The sequence below is a fragment of the Aquila chrysaetos genome, chromosome 2 (assembly GCF_900496995.4).
Source record: "Aquila chrysaetos chrysaetos chromosome 2, bAquChr1.4, whole genome shotgun sequence".
Classification (NCBI taxonomy): domain Eukaryota; kingdom Metazoa; phylum Chordata; class Aves; order Accipitriformes; family Accipitridae; genus Aquila; species Aquila chrysaetos.
This window is the reverse complement of record NC_044005.1, coordinates 43,367,236-43,380,162: the sequence shown is the minus strand read 5'-3', so window position 1 is coordinate 43,380,162 and position 12,927 is coordinate 43,367,236. Positions and strand designations below refer to the sequence as shown.

The window sequence follows — 12,927 nt, the reverse complement described above, 5'->3', positions numbered from 1 at the left end:
AGCAATGACTGCAGGGCTTTGGAATAAGAAGTACTACCTTCGCAAAGAGGTACACTAAGCCGGACGCAGGTGTGGAGGCAGACAGTTCCTTTATCTGTGGAGCAACGTGTGGCCATGACCACTAGCCCAAACTGTTAGCCTGCTGCACATAACCAGTTCGATGTTAGCCAAGTTACTACTGGGGCTACTGTGCTAGAGGTATATGTGTCCACAAGGTACCCTCATTGCTTATTGAAGACATTGTATGGATGGTGTTCCTCAGTTGCAATAGGTTAATTCTGGGTTCTTGCTCTTCCTTTTATGCTGGCATCATTGCTTACAGTAAGAGAATTCTTTCTCTTGCATGGTGAAGCCTGGATGACGTCTGCAACAACTTCACTAACATCAGCGTAGATTAGACAGAAAGCCACAATGCTGTAGGAGCTCCTGTTCGTTTCTCTTGAAAGGTTTGTTAGCAATGCTGGTGTAAGTCTGTGCATCCTTCTACCCTCATTCTAATGTTGTGAGGGGTTTGATTGTGCCTTTTAACAGCTCTAGGGAGATAGCAGAACATACTTCCAGGACAAGAAAAGTTATATGGTGAATGCTTGGTACTAGTCTGGAGTTTAGTGAGGAATATCTGTTTATGCATTTATTTGCAAATGTGCAGATTCAGTAGGAAATGGCATAGCTGAAGATCTTGTCAAGAGCTATGGGACAGAGGAGGAGGTGAGCAGTGGTCATGCAGCTAGTGAGGAAATCAGTCTTGAATAACAGGCAGCCTAGGAGGCTTTATGCCCCTATTATGAGGAAAGAACTTGAAAGTTTGGGTCTACTTACTGCACTTCAAGTTAGAGCACTCTAGTAAACCACAGGTTAGCAGAAAACTGCATGCGTTCCTTCCGTTTTGGGGGTGTCTTTTGTGGGTTTGTAGAGATTACGACGCTAAATGTCTCCTTTTCCTGTGTGCTTTTATTTCATAACACTGCTTAATTAGACCTTCAAGAATGAGTGGGTTCTCCAGTCCTGTGAGGCCTTTGCCATACATTTTTTCAAGCTTAGGAAATTTGAAACAGGCTGTGCTTTAATCTTCTTATACACAGCCTTATAGGCTGTGTGCTTTGTAACTTTGACTTGGAGACAGTTTCCTTCAGCTGTTAATGGGTGCAATAGTAAAGCTTTCCTTAAGGAAGAGAGGCACTGTTACTTCCCCCACCCCAAACAAAGTGCAAGTGCAAATCTGAATAGCACAGGCTAATTGTATGGAGGCTAGCATGTCCAAAGAAGTAATGTGAACCAGCTGTGGATAAAACAGGTATAAAATTTGGTCTGCATGTAGCTTCTTTAAATTGCAAACTAGCATGGGGATAACTTCTGGGGACTTGATTTATGTGGTATGAGAGTCTGCAGGAGCTCTGAAGTGGAGCAGGTTGCTCCAGAAATAGACTCAGAGAGGTATTGGAATTTAATATGTGATTTTATTTAATTTTTTTCACTGAATGAACTTTTTCTTTGTACCCAGGGAGCAGTTTTTGCTGAGAACAATCCAGTCATAAGGCACTGTCTAATATGTAGAGAAGTCATTAAGCGTTTGTTAGTCCAGATTATGCTTGCTGACTGGTAATGCTAGAGCCATGCAAGGCACTTGTTGACCAAGTGTTTTACGGTTGTTGTCATCTCCAGCTGCTTGGCCCAGGCTTCCTAAAGAAAACATTGCAGGGTTTCACAGACAATAGCATCCCGGAGTTTGTTTTGATTATGGCGAGTGCTTCTTCATTGGCATTTGGTAGCTACCATCTTGATGTTTTCACTCAGCAGTTCTTGCCATTTTTCAATACATGGACGCCTCAAAATACTTCTAGAGCAAATGTTAACTTGCAGGTTAAACTGAATTTGAACCTACTATAGGTAGGCTTTTTTTCATAGTTACCTTTCTGTGAGCTCCTTTGAGCAGTACTCAGACGATAAGGGTAGATCAAGTGTCTGGTGATATTTTGGTCCATGAAGCCATCTTTCAGGCAGTTCCTGGCAAAGCCTCTTCTGTGGCTTCAGAAAGTGTTTCCTTTATTTGCTTATCTCATTTCCATCTTTGGTTTTGACACCTTGAGTCTCCTCTTTGTGTCCAAAATGGTCCTTTCAGTTTTCTAGTTGCTGGTCTGTTGTTATTTTGAAGGTGTTTGAGGCATCCAAATGAGAGGTACAGACAAAAGGCAGGAAACAAGGGCTTTTTATTTACTATTTAGTTTTAACAGCAGTGGTAGAGAGCATTTTCATCCTTGTAGCTCTTGGAGTGCTGTCTCCAGAGTTCTCCCAGCTTTGAGAAACCCTGAAGACAGTAAATGCTGCCTTATCTTCATATCTGTGCTGCCTGCTGTTGTCTTTAGAGAGGCTGAAACTGCAGTTTGATGACTTGCCTGAAGGACTGCCTTTTGTTTTCCCTGTATGAATGGGGGAGAAGGGATGAAAGTTTGTAGGCTGGGCTGATGTTATGTATCTTGGCGCTCTTAAGCTGTCATGTTGTCATGGCATGTAATTTTATCTGGCCTAGGAAAGGAACACATTGGTAAGGGACCTGTTTTTCTTCGATGTCGTGGCTTGTAATTTGCTTTTTGCTTATAAAAGCCATATCCAGGAGGGAAGGATATGGCAAGGGCAGGCTGGTAACGTTGGTTGTGCATCTCTGTCCGGTTTGATGTAAACAAAACAAAAAAAAAGCAGGGAGAATACCTATTTGCAAAATAAAATCTCAGTGGATAAAGCATTTAAGTACTGTGTGAATGGAAGAAAATAACGACTATCTGAGCAGCACATGTAAAACAGTTCTACTGCATTCTGCACTTTAAGAGCTCACTTTTTTTCTCTCTCTCTTTTTTTTTTTTTTTCCCCCCTCCTCGATCTCATTTCATCTCCCTCGTGCAAATATGTTCCAGGTTTGCTGAGCTGTAAATTATTTTCTTCAATCATTTTGTGTAGTTGCTTTTGTAGAAGCTGACTTCTAAATATGGCTAATTTCTAATGTGGTTTTCTTTTTTTTAATTGGCAGTTCATTCTGGGTACTGTGGACTTGGACTTCTTAGAATCATAGAATCATTTAAGTTGGAAAGGACCTTTAAGATCATTGAGTCCAACTGTTTCTTGGGGGAAATATGCAAGCTATTAGCACTGTGAACCTTGGAAGCAAGAGGAAAAATTGAAATGCTCTTCTGGCTAATTCCTGTGAATGAACCATAAAGCTCTGTTGTTTGGTGGTACTAAACAATAAGCAGAAAGCTGTGTTGCAGCACACTTCTGCATGGGTTTATTAACTTGCCGTGTCTGGAACTGTGGAGGGTTCCAGATGGTGGCCGAGGAGGCAGCAGTGAATAGAGGGGCTGTTTAGAGGAGACATTATAGTCATGTAAAGCATGTGAGAAGTGTTGACTGTCTCTGCCTGACTGGAACTGGGAAAAGGGAACCTGGAGAAGCTGCAGTAGTGGACAGATTTTGGAAAATATAGTTATTGTTTGCTGTTTGAGATGCTGTTTGAGTTAAGGCAAACAGAGCAAACAAATGTTTCTGACTATAACTGTTTGTGCATTTTTACTTGATGTTGCATGCAAACATGTTGTTGCCTTTCTGATCTCTGCTGGTGTGCTAGAGTGTGAGGGAGGGGCTCAAAACTTTGGTTTGGACTGCAGGTTGCCGCGCAGTTCATGGCTTTCAAGTATTGTCTTCCCCCACCCTCTGACCTGCTAATCTCTGTTATGTCTTCTGCTGTAAGAAGAAACTTGATGTTGGCTGGACTCTGAACAATGTAGAGTGGTCATTCAGTGTCCAAATGGCAACTGGTGGTTCCTGAGCCTGCAGAGCAATCTATGAGCCTGAAAGAGCCTTGCACTGACTACGTCCGGGTTTTGATGATTTATTTGTCCTTAAGGCTTGCTTGAACCTTTGTCTTGTGCTGTAGTGGTACCAGGAATGGCCAAGCATTCCTGAGAGATTGGGGTAGCTGAATTAACCCCTGAAGCACCTGAGTTGGATGAGGAAGAATTTGGCTTTGTGACAGCACTGAAACTGGGAGGTGACAACCAGTTATAGTGACTTAAAAGACATAGAGGTCACTTGCATGAACAAAAGTGAGATGAAGTGTAATGTCCAGGGTGAAATAGAAACCAAAGCAAAATTTCCTAGATTAGGGCAGATTTTTTTTTTTTAATTACTTTTTTTTGTTCAAGAGGTTGTCACACAGCTTTCTTTTCAGTCCCATCTTCCTGGACCCAGGTTCCCTCTACAATTCCACTTGTGAGTCAAAGGCTGAGATCTGTAACACATATATCTACAGCTATTAAACATTTTATTAACAACTGAGTCCTGCTGTTTTTATCTGATCTTAATTTCTTTCATCTCAGCATGACCTCTCAAGGTCTTGGTATAATTGTGGTGTACTGCATGGGTTTCTCTGTGCTTCTTCCTTGCTATACAGCATGCTGATACAGGGTATAATTCTGTGTTAGCACACTGAAAAGAAGTGTCAGAGTTCTGGGAAGGAAGCACCTCTTCATCCCTGGTTCAGAGGGCTCTGCTCCTCCCTGCTAAATGCACAGTTTCACTTTTTCACTGTTGTGTTTTCACTGGTATGCTGGCAGTAGGTGAACTCTTGAACAAATAGCATAAATGCACTTTTCTGTAATACCTAGGAGATGATTCCTTAACATTGAGGTTTGAGCAGATTTGGGCAGAGTACAAGCTTGTTCTTAACTGATTACATGGGCATAATTAACCAGGAATACTATTAGGCAGCAGTACTGTAACACTGAACAAGTAAAACTCTTTAATGCGGAAGCCAATAAAGACTTGAGTGCAAGCTCAGGCTGATAAAAAGTCAGATGCTTTCTGTGCAGTTTCTAACCTATCCTATGGACCATAACAGGCTGGGGTAACTGCATAGGGTATGGATTGCAGTCAGAGGCTCACTGCTAGGTTGCTGTACTTTTACCTCGGAAAAGAAAACTTCTGCCTGGCCTTTGACAGATATACTTTTGAATACACAGCTGATGCCTAAAGATGATGATGAAGCAGTTGGTAATATGGAAGGTAGAAGGCTTGGTGTGAGAGTAATCAAAACCTAGGAAATTTTAAAAGTACCAGTAGATCAGGTAGTAGCTTAAACTGCTTGGTTGAGTTTCATTTAGAGTATTTGAACACCAGGGTTCTCTGAAGATGGTGCCTAATCAGGCAGAAGTCATCAGATTTGATGGAATGATTACTGCCTGCAGAGATGGACTTGATTCATCCCCAGGAAGGGATGGATGGGTGAGAAGCCTGAAGTTTGGGTGCACCTGAGGTCAAATCTCAGTTGATTTCCACCCCCACCCTGCCCCAGTTAGAGTAGTTTTGAGTGCAAGATCTCATGTATGCAAAAGAGTATTTGCTCATTTGAATTAGGAATATTTTTTTTAGTCGACTGCATGCTTGAACAGATGGTGATGTGCATGAAAGATGAGAGTAATATACAGGTATGAAGAGGATAACAGTCTAAATATATATATTTAGAAAGAAACTGTCTTATCCTTGAAGCTTTTGTGCCTGGAGAATTTCTAGGAGAGGAATAAAGTACAAAATATCGTAAAGCCTTAAAATAATACACAGGCAATCCTTACCAGTTCTGTTCCCTTCTGGCTTTACCCAGGTAGTTGGGACAATGCAGAAGTTCTAATAAGAAGTTGCACTATAAGGCAAATACTAGTTCTTCTCCTAGGACTTAGGGATTTAAAGTTGCTACCTGTGTGTGTGTGGTGGTATAAGTCCTGTACTTGGAAACTGCGGTCTAAGTTAACTGAAGATATGATATTAAGAGAAAATGAAAATTAAGACTTGACATTTGATTTTTTTTTTTCTTTTTTTCCTGACTTCTGCAATTCTAATTTGATTCCGACTTGTGTACATAGATGCAGGTGGTGGCACTACTGTCCATGAGCAAGGACGCTATTGATTTGTTGCATAAAAATACAGATGCTGTGTAGTTTTGGTAAAACTGATTTTGGAAAGACTGTTATGTATGATTGGTGTGCCTTCATGAAATTTAAATATGCTCTTGAATAAACTAGTTTTGGAAACACATCTGTTGCTTCTGTTTAATAGTAGTAAACTGAAGCTAATCTTTACAAATGCAGTTGGACACTTGTTGTTTAAGGTTAATTTGCTAGGAAAATATTTTTAGTACCTCTTTTCTCCTGGCAGATATTGCAGACTCTGAAGTCTTCATTGTTTTTAAAAGGAGTGTCCTACCAACTGTTGGCTTGCACTGATAACTAATTTTTTTTTTTTTTTTAAAGAAAAAAACCCAAACAACTACACAACACACCACCCCCCCCCCCCCAAACCCCATAAACCTTGTAAAATGCTTTCATTTGATAAATTTCCTATTGGCTTCCTCCCCCCCCCGATTGATTTGTTGCTGTCAGGTATTGGACTGTTTCTCAGTTGTCGTTTTTACTCCAGTGTTTTGGGAGAGGGAGAAGAGAGTGATGTTCATGTCTCATGATCCCTTCCTTGGTTCTTTCCTTGCAGTGGACTGTTGGAGGTTCTAAAAACAAAAAAAAGGGAAAAGCGGGTAAGGCAGAGAAAAAAGGAGCCATGAAGAAACAGACGAACAAAGCTGCCTCTTCAGGCAGCTCAGATAAAGACAGCTCGGCTGAGAGCTCAGCACCTGAAGAGGGTAAGATAATACATGTGCATCTACTTACAGTGTAATTCCAAGTGAAGTTACCCTTTTGTGCACACTGAAGAGTAATGTTCAATGGTGATGTTAAAGACTAGCTTCAAAGAGTTTTCTTTGTGTTACTGGTACTCTGGATGACTCTTAAACTTGCCATGGTTGAAGTGCCTATAATTCAGTATAGCATTCCTGTAAGCACTCCCATTACAACCGCAACACTAAATACTGTTTCAGCTGAAGAATGTATGACATACTTCGTTACTTGACTTTCTTCTGGAAAATTCTTTTTTTCCTTCTAGCATGCCCCATCTGTAGTAAGGGTAGCATTTTCTTTTATTCCCATTGACGTATTTTCCCTTCCCAAACTTCTTGTGATGACAAAGGGAGAGGTGTATAGTGTTGCATGATGCAAATAGGAGCTTATCTTGCATGCATTTGCTCTGAATTGGAATTCTTGCAAATTTATACTGACATGGAAGAATAAAAATCATTACTATAGCTTTGTTAGAAACTTTTACATGAATATTGAATCTGTTCCAATGCTGGGCAAACATCCTGTGTTCTTTCCTGGTTTCATCATGCCCATGAAGGTTTGCAGGTGGTTAGTTGTAATTTCAGTTGATACTAAAAAAAACAAAGTTTAAGAAAGAATATGAAGGAGCCTCCAGTTTTAAGCGTATTAAGCACAGCGGAGACAGACTGAAGCATGAAGTGACTGAACCTCTATGTATCAGGGCTTACAAATCAAGGTTTTTCAGAATGTAAGCTTGCAACACTGGAAGTTTCCAGAAATACTGAGACCAGAATGAAAGTGAAAGAAAGAATCCTAATGTCTGCTTTTGCAATTTGGTGTAATGTAGTCAATTAGGTGAGACAATCAAAGCACTTGGACTTGGATCAATTGTAAAGGTGGTGTTACCCAATATTATTGGGGAGTCAGCTGTTCCCTAAGTCCATGTGTAACTGGGAGGGCTTGTTACAGTAATGGAGCTAGCATCACATCCTTGCCAGTCCTGAGGGTAGCGTGTTTCAACTTTATCTTTTGATGTAGCAATTCATAGTGCTGCAGTCTTCAAATGACGAATTTTGGTTCTTCAGATTGCTATAATGAGGAGTATTGGTGGTGGTTAATAGTGGCATTTGAGGTGCGCACATGCACTTACAAAGTTATGGATGTATAAGCAACTTCTCAGGCACATAAGCATATAGGCATAGAAATCTAACCTTAAGACCCTAACACACTAACCAAAAGGCCTCCTAAAATTTGCTTGTTCTACTAAGAATTTTTACTTATAACCCTCTTTGTGTTCACATGTAGTACCACTCACGTTATCATTTTTTAGCATGCATATCTTATGGTAGTAAAGTATTTCCTCCTGTGTTTAGTTTTCATGATATGTATGCTTTTAGTATAGCAGAAGAGGAGTGTAAAATTCATTCTTGGTATCCTTTGCTAACATGCTACAATGAAGTGGTTGGACTTTGCCTCAGCTGAATCTTGCTGCCTTGTATTTTTGTTTTAGGAGAAGTCTCTGACTCAGAAAGCAACAGCTCCTCATCTAGCTCAGATTCAGATTCTTCATCTGAAGATGAGGAATTCCATGATGGCTATGGAGAAGATCTGATGGGAGATGAAGAAGACCGAGCTCGACTGGAACAAATGACAGAAAAGGAGAGAGAACAGGAGCTGTTTAACCGGATAGAGAAGAGAGAAGTGCTAAAGAGAAGGTGAATTTTATATCTGTTGATATTTGGTAGCGAATTGATAACAGGCTGTATGGAGAGTATGCTGACTGTGCTCTCATGTTTGGGGTCCAAGCATTCAGCACTACAAAGTGAATTAAGCTTCATTGTAGATTTTTTGCATAAACTGTCCATGTAGCTAGTTGAGAAGCACACAGCAGGAATCCTGCGTGTTTTTGTAAAAGTAATTTTCTAAGCTGTTGAATACGCATGGTTCTGTCAGCTACCGTTGCAGTCATATTACTGCTTCACACACCAGATGCCAGACAGTCAGAAGGACTGCTTTCTCTTCCATCTTTTTTGTATTACCTCTCACACGCTGCTACTTTGGAAAAAGGCAAATAAAGTGTAAGGTGTATATGAGCTTCTGGAATTTTTCCGAAAACAATGGTGAAGCACAGAGCAGTGTTAGGGTTACCTCTATATGGGCTTGAAGCTGGTTGGGGCCCTAATAGAAGAGAGAGATACTGAAATAATGAGGAGTGGTGTTGGATATGTTGTTTTCAAGGGATCATTTGTGGATTTCTACTTTAGGTGTTGTGGTTTTGTTTATTACCGTAACACTGTCCTGTCAGGCAACTTCCTTTAGTAAAGGTATTTTTCTTCCCATGTGTCTAACAGAAAAGATTTGGCACGTGTGAGGCAAGTTTTCTCCAGTTTCTTCCCTCTTCAGTGACTTCTCTCTTTCCTCACTTGCTGAGAAATTTCTCTAGAGGACTGACATCTGTTGAGTAAATCATGTCAATATAAGCTACTGTCAGACTGTCCATTTGTCAAGACATAGTTAGAGCACTGCCTGCCTGTCTGTGGTTTTAATACTACTTTCAGTGTCTTCTCTAGTCTGCTGCTCTCCTCAAAGGGATCAGCATGAGTGAAAGATTGGGTGTAGATCAGGTAGAAGGACACCGTATTTTTTAATTTCATTCACTGTTCCGTGGTTTCTTCTTTCTCAAGCTGGAGAATACTTGATACAAACAAGCTAAACAATCTAAGCTTGAGTTACTGATTTAATCTTAAACAAGTTTGTCCTGTTCTATGTAAAGGGGTTGGCAGGCAGACCTAAGGGGGCGGTGGTGGTGGGTAGTTATTTAACTTTTTGGTAAGTTGAATCTTTCAAAATGCTGTCTGGCTCTTTGTATGTACATTGTGCTGTGAGTTCACTAGGATTACAGCAGGCATTGCATGTGATACAATGCCTGTGCCCTGTGTGTTATGCTTCATGTTAAAGGCACAAAAGGGCAACGAGCTCATCTGGCACTTCAGTATCTTGTCTACAAAATCCAAGTGTAAAGGACTGAAGAAGAATGGACTGTGTAATATGCATGTGGATAACACATTTTGAATTTCAGTTATTGGAAGTTAAGTAATTTTTTTTCTTGTGTTTGTCCATATGCACACTTCACTAAAGCAATGACCACATGCAGCCACATGCATGGTGCGGTGGAATCTCAGTCACAGGACAGTTACAGTGAAATCACTACTATTCTGAATACAGTGGCTGAAAATAAGATTTCAGGTTGACATATTTCGTGAAGGTAGAAATGGACATGCCTAAACTGGACTGCAGAAAATGCCTGAGTCTGATTGGAATGTAGCTGCTGAAGGAGGACTCACTGTGACTTCTTTGCAGTCATTCTTATACAGACTAGTGCCAGTAGAAAGGTAGAGTTTAAGCATGAAAAATTTAGCATGATACTGGCTTTAAACAGCCAAGTTTTTAGCTGTTGAGATTCAAATGGTGTGAAATAGCCAATTGTTTTTAGAGTTGGAGGCAGCATGCGACAGTCACTACACTGGCAAAGATGAAGATGGAGTAAGGACAGATTTCTAGGGAGTAGCCATGTTGTCTCCTCAACCATTTAGGTTAGCTGTCTGTAAGCCTGCACTTTTCTATGCTCAACTTTTCTTCACCTTATTTTTCTTGGGGAAGGGAGGGGATGGGAATGAGGGACAGGATAGCGTTAAAGGGTTATCCATCTGAGGCAGGCAGTGGAAGTGTTCCTTACAGTCTTTTAACAACTTAAGCTGTGATAGCATCTGAGCAGTACTTCACTCGCTTAGGGAAAGAGCATTCTTTCACACATGCTTTTTGTTTCAATATCTGCTACTAGATTTGAAATCAAGAAGAAACTAAAAACAGCAAAAAAGAAAGAAAAGAAAGAGAAAAAGAAAAAGCAAGAGGAAGAGCAGGAGAAGAAAAAACTCACACAGATCCAGGAATCCCAGGTAGGAGATGAAACTGTCCTTAGTAACAAACCCTTTTCCCTTGGCAACAGGAGATAGGATGCTACCTCTCTCTGCACCTAATGTTTTCCCTTAATGTCAAACAGTGTGTTAAACAGGTCAGAATTTAGTTCATTTATATGCTTATGCTATCTTTAGCCTTTCCAGTTCATTTAAAGAAATTAACGTCTTTGGCCTGCTGAGGGGCTGCACTGACAACTCCTTTTAATGAGGAATGCAAAGTCACAGCTATATCTGGAGTTGCTGTGATAGTCCTCCCATAAGAGAACACGAAAGCAACCTTTTGCAGTTCCTTTAGCCAAACTTCTGTCATTCAGTCTGAAACGTTACATATGCAGTCCTTCTTGCAAGTTTGAGAGATTAGGCCAGAAACTGCTCAGCTGTTGTCTTAATTATTTTGCATGCACATACAATGGAAAGAATGTTTAGTTTCTACTGGTATGGGTATCAAGGAAAAGCTTGAATGCTAGGAGGAGCAGAAGTAGTTCTACAGTTTTTCCACCTCCAGTAGAAAGAGGATAATACCAGTTTTTGGGGTGAGGCCTCTGTAACTGAACTGTAGTTTCAAATGGTTAAGATCCCACCCTTAACTATTTATAGAGTCTGGGCAGATAGGCTCCCAGAACGGGATGGGATTCATCTTGCCTAACTTTAGCCACCTAAGAACTAGTTGATTGTTTGCACTTGTTGTCGCCTGTGTCTTTGTGCAATGGAGGAGGACATCTCCATCTGCCAATTCACTCCATGTTATTTTCTAGTGAAATAGATGTTTAACACTTAAATTAGGTGAGATGAGTTTTCCCTTAGGCACATGTTAAGTGGAGTGAATCTCATCTCCCTACCCCTCTCAACTCCATATATGTATGTGTGTGTATATACTTGTATAGTCCATATACATAGCACATAATATGTGGATGCATATACATATATGCATATATAAAAGGATCTTATGTTGAGTTCTTTTACAGTGCCTTCCAGAAATTACTTCAACTTACTTCAAATGACTGTCTCTCACGCTTATTATAGAAGCTACTTTCTGTGCTACCTGGTATTCCAGATAGACCTGTTAGAAATGGAACATATTAGAAGACTTACAAGATTTAAGATTTGGATCCATATTGCAGACTTTACACATAACTTTATTTCTGCTTTAAATATTTTTTAACACAATTTTTCTCTTTGCTACTGAATGAGAACAAGTGCCTTGATTTGACCTTGCAGAAGGAGAAGCAAATGAGAAGAATATTCATCCAATTTTTCCTCATTACTTGTTAGTTGCAGAATTACTTCAGTTTTATTTCTCTAGTCCTTTTTTAACTTTAAGGAGGAGTTTAGAGACTAAAACTTGGTGGCAGAAATGTTGAAGTGTAAATATGTTCATTATTTTTGAAACAAAGTAGAAAAAAGAAATACGCTTCAGATTGATTTCCCTCTCCCTAGCCTCTGTAAAAATGAACTTGAAAAAAACTGGTTTCAAAATGGAGTTTGTTAGTAGTTTCTATTTGAAAAGTTTTCAAAGTGTGCAAACAATCTTTGTTTTAATGCGTTTCAATTTATGGATTGCACTTGATGTTGAGGGACTTTCTGTGCATGTTTTTAGGTCATGTCACATAACAAAGAGCGGCGATCAAAGCGGGATGAGAAGCTAGACAAGAAGTCTCAGGCAATGGAGGAACTGAAAGCAGAAAGAGAGAAAAGGAAGAACAGAACAGGTATGAAAGCGTGTTGCTATTGCTGCAATTTCTGAGGCATTATTACAGCTTTCTGAAAGTGCTACTTCCTGATTCTAATTAATACAACAATCTTACACCTTGGAGTGAATGAATTCCATGTCTGTGTTTTCCTTGGTCTTTTGCTTGACATGACCACGTAGGGTATTGTTTGGCATCACTGATGCTGTATTCCTCCCTCCCACCCCTCCCTGGAATGGTCTGGAAAGAAAGCAAACTTTCATCGCAGTCCATTGAATGGCAGTTAGTAGTGTTTAGTACAGGTATTTGAATTGGTCACTTTAGATTCTGTTATTTAATTTCTGAATCATCCAAACAATATTTATTGTTCTTGTGCTACCTTGTCTACATTTGCTTGTTTCTTCACTGGCACATCATCTTGTCTCTCTTGCTGCAGACTTTTGATGCAACCCTTTTTGTTACTCTACTGGGTTTTATTGTGGTCCTCTCCAAAAATGAGGGTTTTTTCCTTGCAAAATACCAGTGAGTTGTCTGATCATAATAGTTTTATCTTGTATATCCAGTTGTTATGCC

The 12,927-nt window shown here is 40.0% G+C and overlaps 1 protein-coding gene across 1 annotated transcript in view; it reads left to right on the top strand.

The window, feature by feature from the left end:
* Positions 1-12,927, top strand: part of RTF1 (RTF1 homolog, Paf1/RNA polymerase II complex component) — a 31,613-nt gene that overhangs the window by 5,562 nt on the left and 13,124 nt on the right. The window contains 4 exon segments of the mRNA XM_030042810.2: positions 6,529-6,676; positions 8,200-8,404; positions 10,531-10,645; positions 12,264-12,375. Of these exon segments, the coding sequence (XP_029898670.1) occupies positions 6,529-6,676; positions 8,200-8,404; positions 10,531-10,645; positions 12,264-12,375 (580 nt within the window).